At 33.4% G+C, this 25,551-nt stretch overlaps 1 protein-coding gene across 1 annotated transcript; it reads right to left on the bottom strand.

Moving 5' to 3' along the window:
* Positions 1–705: 705 nt before the first annotated feature.
* Positions 706–19,878, bottom strand: LOC112683044 (serine protease nudel). Its single transcript, XM_025553892.1, has 19 exons — positions 19,652–19,878; positions 17,703–17,858; positions 15,570–17,630; positions 15,286–15,489; positions 14,429–14,592; positions 14,183–14,316; positions 13,685–14,074; positions 13,317–13,600; positions 12,952–13,227; positions 12,271–12,862; positions 11,418–11,713; positions 10,656–10,827; positions 9,903–10,142; positions 8,778–9,138; positions 7,603–7,771; positions 6,186–6,365; positions 4,447–4,705; positions 4,245–4,352; positions 706–1,531 (listed from the first exon to the last, which is right to left on the bottom strand). The coding sequence occupies exons 2-19, from the start codon at positions 17,854–17,856 to the stop codon at positions 1,243–1,245; spliced, it is 6,333 nt and encodes a 2,110-aa protein (XP_025409677.1). The 5' UTR covers positions 17,857–17,858; positions 19,652–19,878; the 3' UTR covers positions 706–1,242.
* Positions 19,879–25,551: the final 5,673 nt, after the last annotated feature.

Below are 25,551 nucleotides of genomic sequence, written 5' to 3'. Positions count from 1 at the left end.
TTTTCTTTAAATTAGAGTTTTAATAGTTTTTGAAGATTTAGTGAAGCAAGATTAGGTTCCAATCATATAGGATTACATATATTTATTATTATTTTCAAATATTGACTTGTAAACTAGCACCAAAAGTTTTATTCAGCAAACTATTTGATAAAATAAGAATTGGATTTTATATTTTTACACTAATATTTAAAAATATTTGAAAATAATTTTTAATCATTAAATTAAAGTATTGTTGAATTAATTTTTAATTACTTTATTTATGCCAACAAATTAATTTTTTTTAAATGTTTATTAAAGCCAATTTTTCAGATAAAAAATAAATCACAATTGCATCATTATTGTATCTATATCTGTATCGTTTTAATTTTGCCACAAATAGTTTCTCTTTTTGACTTTTCCCTTAAGTATTTAATCAAAGCCCTGTGGACAAAGTAATCAATAATTTGATCATTTAACTCTAATATGGGTGTATTGATTGAAAACTTTGTACATCAGCCTGCTGTATGAAGTCAAAATCTTGCTCATGCACATGAATGGCTATTATCAGTTTTTCTATAATGCTTTGGTCGTTAAATTTTGATTCAATAAAATAATATATAATACATGTAGGTACAGTAAATTTTATTCAATTAAAAATAAATAATAATGTTTTTATTTAGTTATTCGTCATCTAATAATTATTCTTGGTACAACAACAGTAATAGTATTGTAATATTATAATATTACGTCAATATTCAGTGGATTAAATTTAATTATTATAATATAAAATGATATATTGTTACACTTAAGCAAATCCTACGGTCAGCGGTCGTGTATGCAGTGTACGATCACACGACAACGCGTCCGAACGTCAAAAAACCGACCGCGTGAATCTCGTAACACCGCGCGCAATGATAATCCCTAGGGTTGCGGAAGAATGAACGATCTCTCGGAAAACGGTTTTCTATTAAACGCATAACATTTATCTACACATTAGTTTTTTCTGTTTTCTCGCACCCCGTCATCGACACCGCGCGCGGGACCGAAAGTCCGAAACGAACGGGTCATCCGGAGAGAGGGCGTCAAACGATCGCGAAACAACCGTTGACGACGAGTCTTACACACTACACGGCGTTGGAACAGGTTGCGGTCGTAGGGGGTTGGGTGGATTGGTGTGCGGGAAAGGGGTCGGGGATGCGCGATAGGCACGATCGACGATCACGCCGGGCGCGACGGGGGGGGGGGGTTAGGTTAGGTTGGTGTCTATGCCGCACTCGCGCTGCACACCACGTACGTGACGGTGCACGGACGGTCCGTGTGCTGCACGATGTCGTTGGTCGCCGACCTGACGGCCACATCCGTGCCGTTGTTCAGCTGGACGATGGTGAAGCTGTCGAAGTCCACCTGGGTGCCTGCCGTTTTCCTGATGCCCACCGCGTGCCTGAAGCCCAGCCCGTGGCACAGCGAATGGTAGTCCACGTCCGTGTAGTCCTCGGTGATGCACTGCGCGTGCCAGTGGCCGTACGTACGGGTCGCCAGCACGCCCTCGTTCCTGAAAAACCGGGTTCAGGCCAATGTGATTAGGCTGGTGGTCGTACCGAGGCGTTTTCCGCCCGCATTTATACACGGATACGAACGACAACACCGGTCGTGCTATACTTGTTCCGGCCGCGTTCCATCGAGCAGAACGCGTCAAAAAAACGTACGACCCGAATATCGCATGCGTGTTTTCATTGCGAACGTATTGTTTTAGACGTAAGCTATAGTCTCGCCCTGCGCGTTTTGCCGCTCCGGTTTGCAGCCAACATTTGCAACAATAATACTGTTCGCGATTGAAATCGGTAGCAAAATAGTTTAACAGACGTTCCGTTGATCATGCGTAGAGCGTTTTATAAAACGTGTAGCACGACGGTAGTGGACTGTGCGTCAAATAAGCGCGCGGTAAAACGCGTGCGACAGAAAACGCATGGTATGACCCCGGCCTTAGCATCGCGCGTGTTAATCGACCGCAAAATGACGTCGAGTGCCCTGGACCCAGTGGTTAAAGTGTAGGGGGACGGAGAACCCCTTCTTATTTAAGGTAAGTATATGCGTCTTATTTAATTTAAGTCGCCAAAAGTCGGGGTGGATGCATTGGTCACTAAAATACAATATTGAATATATAATACTTATTACAATATTACAATATTACATGAAATTTATTTTCTTGATTTATTTGAACGAATGGAAAAAATTTCGGAGAAATAATATTTAAGTATAACCATTGATTATAGATAGTACTATCTATAATCAATGGATAACGATAAGAAAATATGGTAGATAATGTACACAATGGGTTAATTTAATTGACGCTATGTCTAATTATAGATGATCCCGAGCGGTTATTACCCATAGCTCTAAAATTAAAGTGATAGTGATATCGATTATTACTTAGAATAAATATAAACAAAATAGAATAACTATAAATAGTATAAATATTAAATTATGATAGAGGATAGACACTATCTTATAATATAGACAGTATACACCTTACGTGCAATGTACGTATTTTTTACTGTCTACGATGACCAACAACTAGCAAGGTTAGTAATTGATTCTTTTAAGTTTTGTTAAGTTTAAGTTAACTTTTTTAAAGTTTACCTACTATGTATTTCAATTTATTTTTTTGAGCAGGCATATGTATAAATTTTTTTTTGGGGGAAATTTGTTTTTACACCTTATGTAAATAAAATTTTTATGAGCATATATGTGTAACAAAAGAATCTTAGATGTCATGGGTTTTCTAAAAAAAGTTGGTTAGATTTAAAATTAGGAAGGGTAACACTCCTCAATTTTTGATTAATATAGTCCCCCCACAACATTTTCCCCACTTTACTAACTGCCTGGACCGGACCTGAGTCGAAGGGCATCAGGTGCAGTACAACGTCTGAGAAATGCTTACGATCGTAGGCTCGTGTGAGGCTGTCTTCGGGAACCTTAGATTTCCCTTCCTCCACCCGAAAATAATGTAACAGTATTGCGGTAAAACCGTCAACGTTTATTTCTATGATCCATTATTTTAATTCTTGTAAATGTACATTGTTTACTTATTTAACATAATATTCTAACGTAATATTGGTATTTATGTTTTGTAATAATTATAAGTTCTTATTATTTCATATTAGGTGTATTATTTTTAACATATTTTTTATTTTTAAAATTCTTAACATTTAAAATCATGGATGGACAAATTTATTTATGAGATGAAAATTAAAAAAATTATTTTAGCGCCTACACGAATAATTTAAAAATGTTGCCTAAGGCAAGCGCCTCTTGATGGCCTCTTCCATCTCTTAGTAAATACGGCTTTGTTATTTACTGTTATGCGAAACAAAAGTTAAAATATTTTGATCGTCAGTTGACGAATATAAAACTGTAATATTAACGTATCCGAAGCGGATATTAATGAATTAGAAACGGGGTTATTTGTTTGACCAGGAGCTTTGGTTTAAGTTATGGTGTAGACGACGATGGCTGAAAAGATTCGGAAGTAGAGCTCACTCCGTAAAATGCCAACCTATATTTTTTTTAATGTTTAATTAAAAAGTCGAACCGTGTATATACCGGAGAAGAGAGTGGAATCCATCGATTTCCCCTTCCAGAACTAAGAAAAAAATTAGTTGTATACATTAAGTTTACGGAATAAGCGAAAAAGAGTATAAAATATTTCTTTGCAATATTATTGTTTTTGTTCCGTTTAAAATATTATTAAAATATTGATGATTTTTTTAAACCCCACATGTATTTTGTTCAAATATTTCAAAATAAAAGCTGATTTTTTAATTTCTATTTTAACGTTTAATTTTTATTTATTTTTATTTTTAAATTCATTTTACAAAAAACATAGTTGTATATTTGCAGTGATTACTTTATTTAATATATTATACGCTTCTGTGTCAGCGTCCTAAACAATCACTCCCCTGCGTATACGGGGCATCAAATCAATAGTAAATCATAATTATAGGTACATTATTTTCCATTTTTTTTTCTTTCGTAATTTTCACCCGAATCGAGAGCAATTAAACACAATAAACCGATGTAGGTTTTCACACATTGTGCGTGTGGTCCATCGCAAATGTTCTCGGAATAAAACCATAAGTTACAACCTTTCACCTAGCAGTTGGAAACATTTTGCCAACGCGCGTCCCATGTACATAATGCTCGGCAATAATAACAATAATAATGCACACGATTATAGTAGTCGTTATAAGTATAGGTTTACGTACTTCTTTTTAGCCGGTGCGATAAATCCTAAGCATTCGGCTTCGTCGTCCGATTCCGGACAGTCTTCTTCGCCGTCGCACACGAATTCCGACGGTATACATTTACTCGAACTATAAACACACACACACGAGACTCGAGTATAACTTCCTTTTTCCACGTATATTTACATGATATGCGTACATACGTGCATATTGCATTACTCACGATTGACATTGATAAACGTTCGTTCTGTTACAGTAGCCAGCTGGACAGTTCGTGAAATCCTCGTCAGTCTTATCCAAACAATCCCATCGTCCGTCGCATAATCTTTCCGGGTCTACGAGTTTTAGATAATCCACGCACGTGTTTTCTCGGCAGGTCTTTGGTTCGTCCGTTCTGTCGCCGCAATCGTCGATCCCGTTGCAAAACGTAGTTTTTGGCGTACACCTTCCGTTGGCGCAACGAAAACTGCCCACTTCGCATACTAACGAAAAAAATAATAAATTAAATAATAATAACATATTATAATATTAGTTAACTATAACGGTAAATATAAGGGCTTATTAGACGTTTAAAAATATAATTAATTACAATCGGTAGATGGATGGATTTATTCTTCGTGTGTATTTAAGTATGAGAACATGGTTGAAATGAATTTTAGTACTTTTTGATTTAGTGTAACCATGTAATAATAAATTTACTGCATCGCCTGTATAGTAGGCTGGTTAGTTTTGGGCGCAATAGAGAAAAACCAATGTTGCAGTAAATCAATAACTTAGTCCGGGGGATAGAAAAATGTAATGATATTCTGAGATCAGTGCCGGCTCGACGGTTTTCGAAGCCCAGTGCAGAATTTTGCAAGGCCCATATATATATATATATATTAATTTATTAATTTATTAATTTTTTATAAAAATCTACGTTTGTTCATGTTATTGTATAATTAAATAATATTTCGAACCGTCGTCGACGATAAACAATTTTACAAGTGCATGCGCGTGCAATACTTCAAAGCTATGCGTAATTGGTACCGTCTAAAATTTCGTCGATACAACCAGTTTCCTGAGAAAATCACAAGATCACACGGGTTGCGATTTGCGTACTGGGACTATATTATTTTTACTTATAGATAAAGTGATATTCGTAATACACAATTTGTGGGGCCCCATACAAGCGCGGGGCCCAGTGCGATCGCACGGCTTGCCATCCTTTAGGGCCGGCACTGTCTGAGATAATGTAGCTAACATTTTGTAGTAACAATTGAAATTTCTGAGCAACTCTAGCAAATTTATTATAATGCGTTTATATTTATTTATTTGTTTAATTATTCATTGTATTACAACACATTGAACGTTTATCTGAAAATTATATTTATTAATTCAAGTTTAACTGGTCTACAAAATAAAATAAATTAAAAATGAATACCTTATAAATATATTATACGATAGATTTCGTCTAATACCAAGCACGTAAATAAAAATTACATTTCCTTTTATTTTTAAAATCATTACTGGAAATAAAAACACTCTTGATCTTGAGTATTTTTAATTGAACGTTCTTCAAAAGTTATGTTTTATTTGAATAGAATATATATAACGCACTTGTTAACGTTATAGTTTCGAAGAGACCAATAGTTGAAATGACCTGCGGATGGCTCCTAACGACAATATTATTACATACTAAATTTCGTTGTATAAAACATTAAAGCCTAATAGACAATTAAATTGGTAGATATAAACCGTTCACATTTCCTACATGAACCTGCGCTTTTGTTGTATTTAAGAATAGTCGTTTGACAGATTTTCAAAATATAATGCATAAATATCGAACGTTATACAAATATGTAAGTACGATTTTATAACTATTTATTTCGCAAATTCTAATCCTAAAAGTTGTTCTTAAGTCTAATACACGTGCGTGTATAATACGTATAATAGCGTAATAATATAAATCGTGATAATTACTGCACAAAGTATCGTTGGTTTTGCACTTATCAGTTCGTGCTTGGCACATTTCAATCGTTTCGTCTCGTTCGTCGAGACAATCAGATACTCCGTCGCACACTTTTTCCCACGGAACGCAATTGCCTAGTTCACAGCGTACACCGTTGCAAACAGGAACCGGTGTCGATTTTACTTTTTTATCTGCAATAACACGACAGATGAAAAATGCACTTGCTTATGTACTAGAATTCAACACCAAATATGTTTCATTTCTTGTGCAGCTACTACACGCCAACAATACAAAACGGAATCAACTATCAACATTAGTGTTTTAATTTCTTCTCGACAAGCCCTGGTGGTCTTATGGTCCTAGTGGCACGGACATAATCCGATATTATAACAGACTTTGAAATATTATGTCTTATGTACGGATTCTGAATAAAACGGATATCTGCATTGGTCCGAAATTCGATCATTTGGATGAAAGCAGAAATAAGAGGACTTAATGAACCTGTCTATGAGCGGGATATCTGTGTTAGACCAGTTTCACTGTACATATTCAATTAAATTACACATTTTTTTCATTTTCTATTGCATTGGTGCATCATATTCACTTTAAAGTAATATTTTTAAATTCCAATTATTTTTTATTGTAATTTGCAGTAAAAATTTAGCATAGCTCGTGTTTAAAACCTTTACATGTTTTTACTTGTGTCGCCTAAATAACTAAATCATAATACTTATTTAAAAAAAAATAACACATATTCATATCAGCCCCTATTTTTTATAAACATTTTTACAACACATTTTTTAATGTACAATGATACAATACAGAGCCCCCCTCCTTTACCTCACTTCCTTATGATTAAAATGTTTAGTACAATGTCAGTAATCATTTTTAATAATAGTTTTTTTCTTTATTAATAAAATTGCACATAATTAGGTAACTTTTAATATGTTATTGTTTTTAACTGAAAATATACTTATGTCTGGTATAAATCTGAAAACGATTAACATATTATTAATTTTAATGTGGGATATATAATTTAAAATTTAATAGATACATTTAAATCCTCATCAGCTGTCTTCCTGAAAGACACCTTCATAGTAATCTTATTTATTAGTATTAGTAGGTACATATTTCTCGAATCCGTAGTGCATATTTACAATTTCGGACTACATACTTTGTCTCGGAGTTCACTAAAAATAGGGACTGATTCATAAAGTAAATACATAACTAGTATGTTGCATCTGGATAAAAAAGTATAAGCAAAAACAGAATGTCTAATGAGTCTTTCAAACATATGAGTTCATGAGAATAGAGGATTTTTCATGGTATCAATATTGATTCGATATGATGAATAATGACTATACCATACAATTCAATAAATTTGGATAAACATATCGATTAATTAATTATTAAACGATTATAATGTACCAGTGATAGCTGCGATTTCATCAATTAAATCATCGGCCATCGGTAGTCGAATAAGCTTATTGTGATCACAAAAGTTCATATTGTTCTGAACAGTCGTAGCCGCTAGAAACAGACCGAAATTGCTTGATTCGCAGACGATTGCCGTCACGTGCGATGTGTTTCTTCCGTTCTGTAATCATATTAATCAACCAAAATAAAAATTAAACAAGATGTATTTTGGTTTTTCGAGAAGTTATAACAACAACAAAAAAATAAAAATATATTTTCGTAAAATATAAAAATACAAGATCACCATAAATTATAAAGATACGGGTTGTAGTGACAACATTGACCAAGAATCAATGATCCCGTTAAAACTTTTATGTACGTTGTATCATACTGTATATTTTTTCAATTATTATAAATTTGGTTATAATGACCGTTGTCACAGTAATTTCTCTGGTAGTTCTATATTTTATTGATATATTTTTTACATTTGTTTACACTTTATAGAAACTGCATTTGTAGACGTGTAGCATAAAACGTAGTACTAATAAAACCAGAATTACAAAAATCCATACATAGATATAGAGGTAGAGGATTCATTCTATAATGATTCTTGGCTAATGACGGAGTGGTATCCAATTGATATTAACATGTATTGCACACTTTACTACATGGTCCATACATACGATCAAACACGATTGTTGTGGACGAGAAAATCAAGACACTGATCAATATTTATCACCAACGAACCAGAACAGTATAACTCGTTCAGTTCATCCCTGTGAACCTAGCAATCCCTCAAGTGTTTTTGACAACGCATGCCGCGGATGCTGTTATCATTCTGTCCCAACAGTCGAGCGCGGAAAATTGATCACCCGATAATTGAATGATAAAAATGATTACGATTGGTCGATGCGAACAAAGAAATACACGTGAACAATTCGATCGCTAGAACATTTTTTTAAACGAATCGCTCAAAATATTCAACTCATTATCGGCGTATTTATATAATTTTTTTTTTTTTTTGTATTACTCGCTATGATATTTCTCGATTTTTTTTCATCAATAATCACTGTTCTACGTAAAGTGTCGCGCATATATTTTTCCATGCGCTCGACCGCGTTCCGCTCAACATTTTCCGCGCTCAACCGTGCCAGTGGTACCCGCGGACTGCGGCCACGCACCCTTACCGAACACGATCGAGGTTTTCGCGACACCGCGAGGCACAGCGCGTTCTCGTCGCACCGCCGTTTCGCGTCCACCCGCAGCAACACGGCCTCGGTCCCGCGGTAACGGCCGCGGCGCTCGTCAGCGTAGCCAATCGCGTAGCACGTGTCGTTCGCTCCCAGTGGCGGTTGGAACAGCGGTACGCCCAGCGGCGTGACGCCCGCGCTCACGTTCGCCGGCACGGCCAGATGGAGCAGATCGAGTGCGGCGCCCGACAACCGTCGGATCGCGTCCACTCGCGCGATTTGTCGGTATGGCGACTTGATCCAAACGCTCGAGTGCGCGCTGTTGCCCAGCACTGCGGTCACGTAATTCTTGTCCGGGCTGTAGTCGACCGAGAAAAAAAAAAATTGAAATAAATAAATAAAACGAAAACGGTTTACTATTCAAAAAATATGCGACTTGAGATAGGCGGATAGACGACCCGTAGCCGAGATAAAAATATTATTTTTGCTTTATCGATCTTTTTCTTATATCTGTGTGCGTGTACACCCATTTGCATAAGCTAGTAGCCCGACTGACGATACGAAATATCGAGCTTTCGGCATTTAGTCTGTTGATATTATTGTTTTTTTTTTTTTTTTTTTTTTTTTTTTTTTAAAACTACAATTTATTTGGCGCGCGGTCGCTTACTCTTCCTATCCGATTGTAGTCGGCCTAATATCGTGATTTTATAGTCACGGGCTAGGCCACTTGTGACCACACCGATATATTTTGTTTCGCAAAAGAGCATAGATTCGAAAAACGATGTTTCAAGTTTATTATTTAATGTGGCCTCTTCCATTAAATTGTACTAAATAAGAATAAATATAGGGCAACGAAGATATTTCCATCAGGATGTAATGGTGGGCCACATTGTACCACGACTGTACTCGCTTGAAGAAATTCATTCAAATGATTTTAATCACGCCTAACGAAACTATAAATCCCATTGCCCATCTATAAAAAATACTGCGTGAAACTTTTAGTACTCTTTTTTACCACATAGAAGCATTCGAGAGGAAAACAATACATATTTTATTGTAAAACCTATGTATTTAATAATCCGAGAACGGGTCGGTAATCTAATACGCGTCAGGCATACGTACTTGAAATCGATTGTCCTTTTCACGAGCACCCACGAATCCTCTATCAGCACCCCGGACCGGTCGATTCTTCCATCGACTAAGATATCCGCATGCCAATGGTACAGTTTACCGTCTACCGTCTTTCTGGCGTGACCACATTCCACGTAAAGTCCATGACACACGTCGTTAACCATTAATTCCGCCGCATTCAACGGCAATGGCTTTTTCCATGACAATCGCTTTTCGTAAAACTTCGAATCTCTGTAAAACGAGCGAATACAATTCTTAAAATCGTTGTTACGTTTTACGAAAGTACAAAATAAAAAAAAACGACTACGTGAATTCACAAAATAATATTCTTAAAGTAATTTATCAAATTTATTCGCCATGTTTATTGATGAATCGGTGTCCAACAATCAATGGACTACCGGTTAAAAGTCATAAAATCGATCGTTTGAAAACGGTTACGTGAAAAATTGTATTATTCACGAAAAGAGATAAAACTTATATTCGTCGTGATAATATTATATAATCTAGATTTAGTGTTGAATAGAAAATGACGTCAATCTAAAGTTTGGGTTTTGAAAAATGTTTGGAAATGTGCATTACTACCGAAACAAAAATGTGTACAGTTTTTAAGTAATTACGACTTGCAGACAAATTTTCTCTACATTTACCGCGAGACTTATAACACGGTAACGTATCAGTCATAATATTACAATATTATAGAATCAACGGTTGTGCCAGAAACGATTAATTCGAGTATTTTCGTACGTAAAATTCAGTCTCGAACAAGTTTCATAGGCGATCCTGATGGCTGCTTCCCCGTCCACACATCGCACCCTCCAGACTCCGTTGCGGTTTACTGCCACCATGCCGGACCGACGTAGTACCGGCCGCCCGGTCGCGTCCGTTTCCACAGCGGTAATGCCGTCAGTAATTGTCGCTGGGGAAAAACCAATCGTAATAATTGCATTAATTTATCGTTATCTTTCTAGGGCTGTACTTATTCATTCAACTGTATGAAATCGAGTTAAAAAAAATAATCAACCGATCATGTTATAAATGTCTAGCTCTTGCAATAAAACACTATGTGATTATAAATAATTTAAATTTCAGGTGATAACATTTTATTCATCGAACAGTATTTAAAACTGTATCGTAAAAAATTGCTCAAAAACGGAAAAAAATAAATGTCAAAAACTGATCACCGGACAAGAAAGTTAATTACGTCAATGTAATAAAATATTAGTCGTGACATTATCCACAACATATTTTATATTATGTCATATACACGTAGTATTCTTATGATAACTTATTATAACGCACATGAAAAGTAAGAAAAAATTTAAAATACATTAAAATCGGAGTCCCACACAACTGCTGTAGTCACAGGTTGGAGTTTTCGTTTGAGAAAATCGTTTCCGAAACTCGGTTCGAGGGACGCGTTTCTGAGATGAGGGAACAACTCCATTACAGGCAATATTCCATCCCGTCGTTCTAAAATTACACCACGTTAATTAATATTCTCCTTACTGCAATGTCTTTCGTCGCTCCCGTCACCAACGCAATCCACTACCCCGTCACACCACGCGCTTTTTTTGATGCATAGCTTTGATTGGGCGCACCTCGTCTCGTCCGGTTCGCATTCCGGCACGGCGCACCCTATCTCGTCCGCGCCCCCGTCGCAGTCTACGATTCCGTCACAAATGGTCGATTGGCCGTACATGCTCGTCAGTCTTGTCTTGCAGTCACACCGTTGCTCGTCCGACCCGTCTTCGCAGTCCACCGTCCCGTCGCATCGATGTCTCGACAGCACCACTTGCGTTATCCTACAGCAAACGCCAGACAATCGGGAGTGAAATATTTTCGCCAACCAATATAAATTTATGATATTTAAAAGTATAAATAAATATGTATGTAAAAACGGAGATTTGTAAGAATTCAAAATCGATAAGACAAAACTAGATAACAGTAGTTATTAGTAATTATCTTGTGGGATTAATGGTATTACCTGTCATATGCTAATATGATAAAAATTATACAAGAGGAAACAATTAATATTTACAAACAAGAAAAGCGTAATGTGGCCATAAATGATAAAATTGGAAATTATTTCCGTGTTATTTAAAAAGCATAACACTTGGTCCAAAGGATGATTAAAAAATATATACGTATGGTAATGTACGAGTAATTGAAATTCATCCAAGAAAAAATAACATGTGAGACTTAATATTTAGTCTTGATTGATTTAAATTAATATTAGTTGTTTGTTTATCCGTTATAATTTAAGTGGAGACGGTATCTAATTTCTATAAAAAAAACATGTTACCAAAAGTCTTCAGATTTTTAGAAAATTATATTAAAATTATTATTTTTAACGCTCTACCTTCCACAACTGAATGTTTCTTCGCTGAAATGGTTGTCAAACAATTGTCTAATGGCGTCCAAAATCGTTTCGTTCGTCCCCATATAGTTATTTTTTACTTTGACATCGATTGCCGTTTGGGTTTCGACTTGAACTTCTTTGTTCCGGAAAGTAGCAGCAGTAATAGCGTTACTAGTTATTGTATAACTTGCAGTAGTAGGGTAACTAGTTGTAGTATTACTTGCTGTATTTGTGTTACCAATTGTCGTGTTACTAGTAGTAGTGTTACTAGAAGTAGTCACAATTTTACTGCCAAATGTCGTCGCCGTTGATCGTGGTCCGACCGTTGTCGTCGAGGTGTTTGTGAGTTTGTCTAGATCTTCGGCGCTTTTCAACTTGCTATACCTCAAGTTGCTGTGATCCGTGTTCCTCGATCGATAAAAATTGACTTGATACTGAGAACCGGTGTAATCACAGTTTTGTTCGTCTTCCGCGTTCATGCAGTCCACGTATTTATCGCATTGCCGTTTGGTCGGTATGCACTGTTTCCCGGTCATGCACCGGATACCTGGACAATATTGCTGCGGACGTTCCGCAGGCAAATCGTTATCGTCTGAAACAAAACGTTTGCGCGAACATAATGAAAATGGGATTTAGCAAAAAAAAAAACAAAATCTAGGGCATTTAATTTATGGATCTAACCGGTAACTTTAATAATCCAATCCATGAACAGAGCGACTCTGGTGTACACTCCGGGCTCCATTGGTCTCGCGCATCCTTCGCCGTGACTGACGATGCCGGCCACGTACCATTTGTTCAGATTATTCGGCTCTCTACAAAGCAAAGGACCTCCGCTGTCCCCCTGGCAGGTATCATGACCTCCGCTCAGATATCCGGCACAAATTTCTTTGCCGTCTATATCGCTTTTGTGCGTGCACTCGGGGAGAATCGGTACTTCTACTTCTCGCATGTTGTCCGCTGATAAAAAAAAAAAAATTAAAAATATATGTACCATAAGATTACGGTCCATACGACCATTGGATATTTTAATGCATCAACAATCTTACGATCCGGTCCGTGTTCCACTGTAGCTCCCCAACCGACGGCCGTGCATATTGTCCCTGGGAACGGTATCCAGTTCAGTTTGCGGTCGGGCAGGCACACCGGACGAATCCATCTGTTGAACTGTAGACCACGTTCCAATCTCATCACGGCCAAATCGTTTTCCATTGTCGTGCGAACAAACTGAGTGTGGACCATCACGTGCGTGACCATTCTCGACTGCTCCATGGGCGAAAACGAAAATCTTCGCAAAATGCCAGCTTGAACTTCGTAAAAGTGCTTTTGGTATCTGCGTAAAATTGTGTGCCATTGGTTTTACATAACTATGTAAGACTGTTAGAAATATCGACCGTAGAAATCGCACGACCCTTACTCATTAACGCAATGCGCGGCTGTCAGAACCCATTGGTTGCTCAATATGACGCCTCCGCAATGAAACACACCGTCCCGGTAGAGCGCGATAAGCCACGGCCAGGCGCCCGGATTACTAGCAGTGCCTCCGACCACTCTGGGATCCTTCGATCGAGCGAAACGCGAAGTGACGTTCAAAGATTCCCAGTATGGACTTCTTCTCATCCTGTCAGGATCGATGTTTTTATTGAACTTCAGGTCCGAACGTATACCACAAATCTCTGGTTCACATTCAACTAGAATACCTTGGTACTTGCACGAACTCAACAGTGTAATCTGATTGGTTTCATCGATATTTATGTAAGGCCCATCGTACGTAGTTAATTCATTGATGTATTGTATTTTACTCGGCCTAGTTGCAATTCGAAATGATTTTTTTTTTTAAATTTTTTTAAACAAATTATTATAATTAATTAATTATTGTTCCGTTTTGATTAAATAATATAACACAAAAACACACTTGGATTTTTCTCCAGACTCCACCGAACACGCTTTTTCTGCCCATGTTTCAGTTTGATCATCGCCACACATAGGGTACCAATTTCCTTTCCAGTTATGATGTAAATAACCGCTTGAATATGAAATGAAAAATATCTAAAACCATAACATAATACGATACGTAGTATTAATATTATTTAAATATATAAATGATTACAACAAATTTTGTTATTAAATTAATTTATATTAGATTTTTATCAAAACTTACTTGATTAGGATGCTCAAGGTGTCTAGATAATAAGGTACATTCGTCTTCATCGCGACCATTAAGACAATGTCTAACATAATCACAACGATGTTGTCTTTCAAAACAACTGGAACTCTGTAAAACAGTATTCCAATCACCGCAGCTAAATGTTTCGTTATTACAACCTGTAGAAAACATTTATATTATTTAGTTTTTGTTATCATTATCATGTACTAAATTAGAGTTTAGTCTTGTAGTGTCGAATTTTTCCTGGATCTTAAACTATGGTATATATTGGGGAAAGTTTTTAGTTTATTCTACTATCTGTACAAACTGGAGTCCGTATATTTTTAAACCCTCAAGGCATAAATTATCTTTTATCTCTCGATTGGTAATAAAAAACAAAAAATGTTAAAAAAAATTTACATATATAATACAGGGCATAAAATAATGTTACATAAAAATGTTGAGAGTGATCTCGTGTTAGTGAAATGAATGTAAAATAAATGTTGCGTTTTATAATCGCGAGAATTTTAGGTTACTTATGAATGTTTTTTTTTTAATATTTTAAAATTTTAAAAATTGTATATCAAAATAAGGGTGACTTAAAATCGTACGAGGAAATAATTATTCCAAAAAATTATCGAATGAAATAGTTGAATTTTAGTCATTTGACTAGATATAATTGTGCTTGTACAGTTCAAATTTATTTGAACAATAGTTAATTATAATTTTAAAATATGCTGAATAATTAAGTATATAATAATATATTCGATTCATAAGAGTATCCAATATCCTTCTCTCTATCTAACCGGGACTGTGATTATTTCTTATAATTATTATTATAATGTTTGAAACCAGATTGTACTATACAATACCAAAACAACCCAATTCGTCCTCTCCGCTCGGACAGTCGTAATATCCGTCACACAGTTTGTCCTTATCTATTCGTTCTTTGCAGTTGCACTGGCTTTCGTCACTCGCGTCGTCACAGTGTATTCTACCGTCGCACCAATTATCGATTTCCACGCATCCGGAATTGTCCATACACGGAAACGTATTCAAAGAACATTCAAGATCACCTGTTGGCAAAAAACGACACGGATTAATACTGCACTTGTAATTAAATCATTATACATATAATGATTTGTTAATGTTTTACCCGTCAGAATCTCTTCCCCATCCCTTGCGTTTTTTCCCTTTATAGTGGCCGGGGCCTCGGTGTCATCGACGTTACTTTTTGTTATTCGATTCGAAGCGTTTTCGTCGGTTTTGTTGTTCACGTGTACGAGTTGTATCTCGGGCAACGAAGATTTCAGCATACAGTGTAACATATTCGCTTGTCCCGCGAAATCGGTCATCGGACAAACCATACCCACAGGACAGTACGATATTATCGGATAATTATTTTGAATTACCGTCGCGTCGGAAACCACGGGTGCAATTCTTTTATAAGTGTTCAACGACTGCGCAGAATACTGTATTGTTCCTTGGTTCATGTCCTGTGTATTTTGCTGGTAGCTCAATATATTCGGTGAACACGGTGCTGGATAGAAGCATATGGGATACCATTTCGGTTGCACCTGTTGTGTCGTTACTACAAGACGTGGAGTAGTACTTTTATTGTCATAACCATGTGGTTTTAAATCATTTTTGTTTTCTATTAGAGTTCTTTCGGTTTTCGGTTGATTAATTATTTTCTTGTCATTTTGCTTACCAAAATCGATTTTATCTTCATCTTCGCCGAAAGTTCTTCCTTTTGAACCAGTTGTTTTTTCGCTTTGGTTGGAAATCGATATCTGGGTAGTAAATTCTTTAATATTCTGTTTTGCTGATGTGAGTTCAAATTGTAATCCTAGGAGGCTACCATTTGTGTTGGGATCTGATGTTTTTGTGGTTGATTTTGAATTAGTATCATCTACAGTCGTCAATTCAAAACGGCTTATTCTAACTTTATATTTGTTTTCATTGTTATTAAATCTTGATACTTCTGTAATTGATTTGAATCTCATATCGTTTAGAGTCGTAGATTCCATATTTATTTTCGTAACATCATTTTTTTTTTCATTTTTATCAAATTCTGATATTTCCGTAATTGATTCTGAAATATTATAATTTGGAGTTGTTGATTCTGTATTTGTTTTCGTAATATTATTGCTTTCGTTTTGGTCCAAGTCTGGTATTTCTGTTGTAGATCGTAGAATATCCTCATCGTCACCTGTTAACTTTGAAGACACTTTTTTATCCGATATTAACTCTTCGTGCACAGAATATGTGTCATCATAGTCGAACACTGTAATTGTAACAGTTTCGTCTGGAATTGTAGTTGACTCTGTCAACGTTTTTGGTGTCTCAGATGAAAATAATGTTTGTACGTCCTTGTAATCCTTTGTAACGATTTCGTTGTACGAAGATTGCAATTCAGCTGTTTGTGTATAACCGTTAAGATTTAACAAATTGGTAACCGCATTAGACGTATCCGGAGACATGTCTTCTCTTGGTTCTGTGACTATAACCATTTCTTTCTGGGTAGTTATAATATCTTCGAGTACCTGTAGTGCAGTTGTAAATCTGTTATCTTCGTCAACAGTAGTCGCAGTACCGATTATGTCCTTATCGACAACATTTCTAAGTTCATTATTATTTGTAATATCTACATTACTTGTGATCACTTGAGGTTTGTAATCAGACAGAATAACTTTTTTTAATTGTTTCGTCTTTTCACCAGAACTAGATATTCGATTGATATTTTCTAAAGTAAAAGTCGTCAACTCTAATGGCAGATCCGTGATTTCTGTTGAAGTTCCCATAACTTTATCCGACGGACATTTACAATGATATGTTCCATTCTCGTCGACCATCGATAAAGTTTTAGATATCCGATTTAAATCATCAAAAATTTTCTTGAAGTTTCCTTTCATTTGTACACAATCGACAATAGCTGTTTGTTCGTTTATTCCTCTATTAAACCGTTTTCTTCTGTTAACTTGATCAAACTGTGTTAAAACGCTGTAAAGCCTTTTTATCTCACTGTTTAGTTCTTTTATTCCGTTGTTCAATTCACTTGTCATAGATATTAAATCCTGTCTAAGGGTTACATCTAATTGTTTTATTCGAATTTGGTCGGAATTGGTTGTTCTATTATTATATTCCAAACTAACAAGATGTTCGATTTTAGGCTGTGATGAATTACATGAATTATGATCTACATTAGGACATGTACCTGAAATATATTAAAAATTTCGTTGATAGAATCGCATTATAAAATTTGTATACCGTAAGCATTAAGACGTACCTTGATTATAAATCTTATTGGCTGCTAAAAATGTTAAAAATCCCAGTACTGCACTGATAATTAATGTCATATTAAATCGAAACCATTTTTTTTTCCAAAATGGCATATTTTGTTCGTATAATAATTTTAACTCAGCGGAATTGTTATCGATCATTTCTAAAAAATGTTAATGAATAACGTACTAATTTAAATACTTTTATAATATTTCCCTTTTTAGATATTATATAATAATATAATAATTATAATTATTAGTGATGGGTCGAATCTGATTTTTCGGTGTCAAACTGAACTAAAACTGAGCATTGTTAAAGTATTACGAACCCCAACCGAATCGAACTTATAATTATTCAAACAAACCTAAATCGAACTGAACTATTTGAATTTTTTATCGAACTAAAATTAGAACTCATAATTTTTTTCTATTTATAAATAGATTGAAATTATGAAAATTTACTTAAAAAATAATAATACTTCAGAATTAGCTGTGATTCTTGTCAATTTAATTGTAATTAATAGTTGATGAAACAAATGATTCGTTTGACCCAAAAGCCAACACGTTTGAGTACAAACAGACACAACATTTGGACACATACAATAAAAGGTATTTTATAATTTTAACTCGGTAAATCAGAAACACGAAATAACCACGTGATCTACAATAGTGGTAAACTCATTTATTGCTTGATACAAAACCATACCAAACCATTAATATTATTGTGACTACTATTATATAGTAGTTATAGTAATATACTATTCCATTACATGGAAAAAACCGATGTGTACGAATTGCATCAAAGTTTTTTTGGTTTTAGTGGTATATCATCCGATGAGGTAAACAATGGTTTTGTAGCTCTAATGTCAGATGCACCAGTCCACGTAGTTGAAACATTTACAGATTATGTTCTAGAGACTTTTATTCATGAAAATAGTTCTTTTTTGCCATATTTGTGGATTCATCGTTTGATCTTAGGACAACAAATGGACCCAAAGCATTTTGTTTAAACTTTAATAGTTAGTTTTATACAAGCCATCGAAATTGTTTTAATGTAATTAATACGTCGATGAAAATTCAAGAAGAAACTTATTTAAAAATATGCAGTATTAAAAAAAAAACATAGAACATATTACAAGAAAAGAGGATTCAGGTAATGATGAGTACATTTTCAAAAAATACAATGAATTTAAAATTTACAATGATATAAAAAATTATCTATACATATACATGGGTCCACTTTTTGTCGGAAAAATATAGATAAGTAAATATATAAAATAAATTTTTAATAGTATTTTTGTAATGAAAGTTCAAATATTTTAATATAATATGATAAAATAAAATAAAATATTAATAAATTATTAATTTTAAAATATTAATAATAACCTGGGTAATGATATACATCTAAAAAATAAAAAATAAATGTAAAATCATAAAAGTAAAAAAATGTGTACCTTAACGTTGCTACATAAACGTAGTATTATTTTAAAAATATTATGTACCCAAACGTTGTATTGATTTTTGGGATCTGAAAAATAGTTTACCTAAACATGTGTTCCCAATTGTTCTTCAAAATCCATGTAAAAATATCGTTTTGTGCCCAAACGTGTTACGGACGGCGAGAGAGCACTGTGGTGGTGGCCCACCTCAATAATATTACCTACAGATATTTACAAACATTTTTCGACAGAATTATTTTAAATTATTATACTTAATCGAAATAATAATAAAAAAAAAATAGTTAATACTATTATGATACTCACTATGAACTCTAAAGTATAGAAAATTAATTTTAGATTGTTTGATTAAGAATATTTCACGTTCAAATTTCGAAATTAACGAAATGGTAAATAGTTTGGTTTGATTTTCTTTCATTTTGAATTCGGTTCGGTTCGACATTCGAACAGTTCGATCCATCACTAACAATTATATATAACATAATTGTAATATTACTTACTTGTAGAACTACCGAATGACACCGATCTTGGGGTTGATGTATTTCCAGTACAATTGATCACAACCGGTTATCACGTGAAAACTATAAAGCTACTAAAAGTACGTCATAAAAAATTTCGCACGAATATATAAACAATATGGTATTTAAAAATTAAATTCGGAAATTAAAATATATTTAGTTTGAAACGGCAAACATTTCACGACGAGAGTGGTTTGATTACTATGTGTAAATAAGTACAATTGTATAAACGACTGAAGGCAGTTAAATGCTGAACTGACATTATGAATGGTTTTTATGAATATACATGTAGAAAAAAATTGCAAAAAAAACGAAAATACGATATCATGTCAAAGGAATTATTGCTTCATTCATTAACACGTGAATTAACATAAAATTTCATTACATTGCTAAACATTTTATAATATAACTGAGGTCGGGTATTTAAAAAAAAATCATAATACATAATGACATTGTATAAAACTATAAAGTTATAAACTATTTGATTTTAGTATGATATTATTATTCCTTTATAAAATACTTTTCAATAAGTAATTAAATGTATTACGTTTCTGATTGTGTAAAAACCAATAATATTCAAAATTATTTTAACAAATGATTAAAACACCAATACATGTCCTTGCTTATGTGTCTAAAATATTAATATCTATTAACAAAAGTGTAATGTTAATTTTAATATTATACTCGATATAAATTATACAAATTATCAACTGATAAGTTTTATGTACCAAATTGAATAAAAGTATTTGAACTATTTTTTCATATGCCTATTATTATAAAAAAAAAATGGAAATTTTACTTTTTTTTTTTTTTGTTATTACTTCATTTTTATTTCCACAATCTGTTACATAAATTTTAAAGAATAAGTGAAATTAATGAATTTGATAATTATGGCGTGAAGGACGAATTAAAGATACTTTCCAGTGATGGCACTTTTACAGTTAAAAATGTAAAAAAAAAAAAATGAGAAAAAAATGTTAAACAATAATGTTAGGAAATACTAGAAGAGAAAAGATAAATAGGAATAACAAAAGTATATATAGAAGGAAGAATAAAGGGTATTAGATTGGTCTAGAGTAATAGGTTCCTACACCACCGCCTTTTCAAACTTTTTTGTGGGTTGCTGGGTATATTTATAGACGTAACTTCTTAAAGAATTTTATGGTTTTGTAGGTTGAAGTTAAAACGTCTGTAGAAGGTCTTAGCTACATCGTTGACAGGAGAGATGTCTAGGTCATTATGTAATGTATGATTTGATACGTAGAAGGGTGCTTTGGTTATAGCACGGAGGACTTTGGACTGGAAACGTTGGATACGGTTGACATTTGTAGGTTTTGCGGAGCTCCATAATTGGATTCCGTACGTCCAAATTGCTTTTAAGAAAAATTTGTATATTAATAATTTTGTGGATTTGATATGATGGGAAGTAAGGAGAGAACGGAGAAGATGAAAACGATTATTTAGGGTTAAGAGCTTGTTACGTAGATGAGGAGCCCAGGTGAGACGTTGATCAATGGTAATGCCTAGGTAGCGAATGTATGGTGCGACAGGTATAATTTGTTCATTAAGGATGATAGGTGGACATTTTTCCTTCCTAAGAGTGAAGTTGCAGTGTATGGATTTAGATTCATTAATTTTTTCTCCCCATTTCTTGTACCATTTTTCAAGGAGGGAGAGATGTTCTTGGATGTTCAAGGAGGCAGTGATTGGGTCGATATTATTGGTTATTATTTCCTTATCATCGGCAAAATCACCAACAAGGGATGTGGGTATTGTTAGTTGGTTGGATATGAAAATGTTAAATAAAAGAGGAGCAGTGACTGCACCTTGAGAGACTTCTGCGTTGATTGATTTCGGTGAGGAGGTGGATGACCCGTACCTTACCAAAAAGAAGCGATCTTCTAGGTAGGAATTCAGAATCAGGTAGTAGCTAGATGGTAGAATAAGCTTCAACTTGAACAGTAGACCTGCGTGCCAGACGCGGTCAAATGCCTGGGAAACGACAAGAAAAGCACCAGTACAGTATTGTTTTTCCTCTAAGAAGAAATGTTAGTGCGTGGACTATAAATATATTGTATTTAAAATAACATTAATAATTATCAGACATGTTTAAATGTTTCATATTCCATAACATTTTATATCACTACCGGAAACGAACATAATTTCATAAATCGATTATTCATTAATAATACTTTATAACCATACTTTATTTGGTAATTTTTTTACACCAGGGCTATAGTTTGCTAATATTGTAAAAATTATAAATTATATTATTAGGTATAAATATTGAAATTAGTTAACACTTATTGATATATTGTAAATTAATTTGAAAGAAATATTTTTCTCAGCTGTTTATCCTGAGGAAATTTCTGTTTTATAAATTCATTATAAAATCTTAATTATATTAAAAATATGACGAATGATAATTTTAATGCAAGTTAAACTAAAGAATATGTTCGTAAATGTATGGTAATTGTTCATATATATAGTTAAATTCGTTATAATAATAATTATGTAAATATACTTGCAATTATATTTAGTTTTAATTTAAAATATAACTATGGTAAAAACATAATTTATTAGACATTTTTTTTCTTCAAATGTACAAAATACAAGTTAAGTCAAAATGGCATTTTGTAATGATCACTATTGATGAGAAAATAGGTACGGACCTCCACAGAGGTTCAAAAACACGAGTACAATTATTTATTTGAATTTTAAACAATCGTATGTTACTTACTTTTATCGATTTTTATCGAAGAAATAAAAATTATTTTACATGTTTACAACTTTTATTACTTTATCCCTTTAAATGTTGGTACCTAGTTAATATTCATTATTTTAGTAGTTGAATGAGACAAAAGCCTAATTTTTATTTTCACCTCTGACGTAATTATAAAACAATTCATTTAGATAATATTCAATTACTTACAGTGCAGTTTTTAATTTTACAAAAAAATGTCCAATTGCAATTTAAAACAAAACCTGATTCTATGGTATGCAGACAATAATAAAATATTTTATCAAATTATTGTTCGTATAGCATTGCATTGTGAACGTTTTTGGGATTTTAAGAATTATTATTATGTATATAGTTAATTATTTCTGCAATTATACTACATTTATAACAACGATGTATTTTTTCAGAGTCTTATTTAAGCAGTATTTCGGGGTGGGAGGGGGGCAATAGGCCATTTGAAATATTTAAAGTGGTGGCAAGAATTTTATGATGATTATAAATAAAAACAAACCGATTTTTTTGCATTCTCAATGAACTGTAATTTATGAATGATAAATAAAATGTTATGAATAATAAATGTAATGTTGTAAAATTCTTTATATTATTTAGTAGCGTATAAAATGTATGTATATTTAAAAGGGTTTATTAAGATCTAAGTAATGACCGGATTTATATGCACTTTAAATTATAAAATATGCATGCAAAAATGCACTAAAAAAAGTCAAAATTTGCTAGAAAAAATGCAAAACATGCAAAATAAAATGTCAATTTTATTAAATTTTATATTTGATTGTAATTTTGCAGTGATAGTTATTTATTAATTTTAATAAAATTTTCAAAACAAAAAGTAAGATGGAAGTATGCAATACGGAAATGTAATTTGTTAAATTATACGAGTTATAAAAATAACAAATTGAAAAATAAATGAAAAATATCAATACAAATTTCTCCAAACGTATTGTAAAAAAAAACAATATTTGTGTACCCATATGAGGATGCTCATCGCTGATGGTTTAACTTGACTATAACGTAATTCTAACCAACAACTGTATAAATGTAGCAGTGGTTGTAATGATGTACCCGTTTATGCTGTTTTGGGTATTTTATCAAGAAGATTAAATAAAATAGGTAAAGTCATGTCTTCACTATAAAACTCGTACAACCAACCTATGGAAATTTAGTAATCTACACGTACCTACATATAATCAGTTTTTTTACTCAACATCTTTTTGGATTGTTAGGTGTATATTTGTACGGTTTTTTTTTTTGATAAAATATGCAAAAATATGCACTAAAATCAGAATATGCTAAAGTATGCAATATAAAATGTTGATATTTAATCAATCAACTAAAAATTTGTGGGCACTCATTGACTGCATGTATATAATGCTGAAAATAGTAGGTTAGGAAAGGGGGCCAACTGGGGCATACATTTGTTGTCAGTTTTGTATTTCAGGGAAGAGGAGTGGCAACATTTTAAATACGGTCCTGTATTTTTCTAGATACAACAAAAATACATAGCTGGAAATTGTACTAGTCAATAGTCGATGGATATTATTTTTCCGGTTCATCAGCAAAAATTAACTAAGCTACGTAAGTTTCAGTTTTATTAAGATTTTGGTCGCTGATTATGAATCAAAATACCCGAATCTATCGTAACTAAGTAATTTAATTGATTTTAAGATGAATCACCTGTTTACCGTGAATTATATTTATTGTTGTTATTATATTATATTAGCCTATGATTTAGTCATTTATAATTACGCTATTAAGTCGTAAGTTACCTAGGCACCGATTTGTTATCGTTACCCACACCATTTAACTTCAACTAAATCCGTACGGAATGTGTTTAGGATCATAAATTCAACTGATATTAGCAGATATTACTAGTATGATGACTATGTAATATTTAGTATATTAAATATACCTATATATTTATATATATATAATTTATTTATTTTATATTATTTTGTAACCTAATTCGTAAATAATGCAAAGTTGTGTATTTTACTAATGAGCATTTCGATATTCAACAATATTCACGTGAATGTTATATATATATATATATATATTGTAATAGAACTCGTGCAATACTATATTACTTTATAGTGTTATAAACATGACGAAAGTATGTTCGGTCTCACGCAAGTGAAAAAATGCCATTATACGCTTAGTATTTTGGTCGCGTGTAAAGACGCGATAACTTTCAAATATTGCAAAATGTGTGATGGTTTCAACGGTGTTTTAGTATTCTAAATAGCATTTTAGTGAAAAAGAAGAGAGAGCGAAAGAGAGAGTGAGAGAGATTATATAACCACCCTTAACGGAATGACGTTCATTTTCTAAGAAAACCCATATTATAATATACCTATTATACGGTATAGGTTTCGATTTCATGTTTAATTATTTCGGTAAATCGAATAATTGATTAGGAAAACCACGAGATATCATTACGCATTTACGTAAAACATACTTAGATATATGCATGTATAATACAAATACGTCAATACGTCAACGACAATTCGTCAAGTCGAAATAAAAATTCCCTTTATCATAATCTACCATAAGCGCGTATATATCATTTCACTTGGCATTATTTCAAACAATGAAGCATATACTTTAGGAAAATACGTTATCCCTTCTTTCCGTATTTGAACATTAATAATATATTCTCACGGTGAAAAATTGACACGGTACGTCATTGTGTTCGAAATACTTAAGCAAAGTTTCATGCACGCGTAAAATGTATTTTAAAAATCTTCAACGGTAAAACACGACGGGCAGCACTGAAGTTGTTAAGTATAATGCAATCAGAATTTTTTTTCTTCCTGTTTTCGGCATAGTTTTAAATTCCAACTTTTGACACGATAATTTTTACGGTTAAATAAAATTGATTGGTAGGTACATTCCAGGTTGACGATTTTTTTATGTAATTATTTTTCAAAGGAAAATATGATTATAAAGCAGAAAAATATTATTTATGGTTTTATTTCTCTGCGTAGTGATCTACGTGCGTATAACATAAATTATATAAACACATACCTAAAACGTTGGTGGTCTATTATGTACGAATTGTGTGGAAAATGCGTACGAGTTATTATTATTGGATGAGAGTATAGATGTGCGAGAGAAAATGATAAAA

This window comes from Sipha flava, unplaced genomic scaffold, assembly GCF_003268045.1.
Source record: "Sipha flava isolate LNK unplaced genomic scaffold, YSA_version1 217_pilon_pilon, whole genome shotgun sequence".
Taxonomy (NCBI): Eukaryota; Metazoa; Arthropoda; class Insecta; order Hemiptera; family Aphididae; genus Sipha; species Sipha flava.
This window is presented reverse-complemented; position numbering and strand designations above follow the sequence as displayed.

Coding starts and splice junctions, on each gene's coding strand:
- LOC112683044 (XM_025553892.1), bottom strand. CDS start 17,856: ATGATCGATAACAATTCCGCTGAGTTAAAATTATTATACGAACAAAAT. Junction 17,631..17,702: donor CAATAAGATTTATAATCAAG/GTACGTCTTAAT, acceptor AATATATTTCAG/GTACATGTCCTAATGTAGAT. Junction 14,317..14,428: donor ACCTTGAGCATCCTAATCAA/GTAAGTTTTGAT, acceptor TTATGGTTTTAG/ATATTTTTCATTTCATATTC.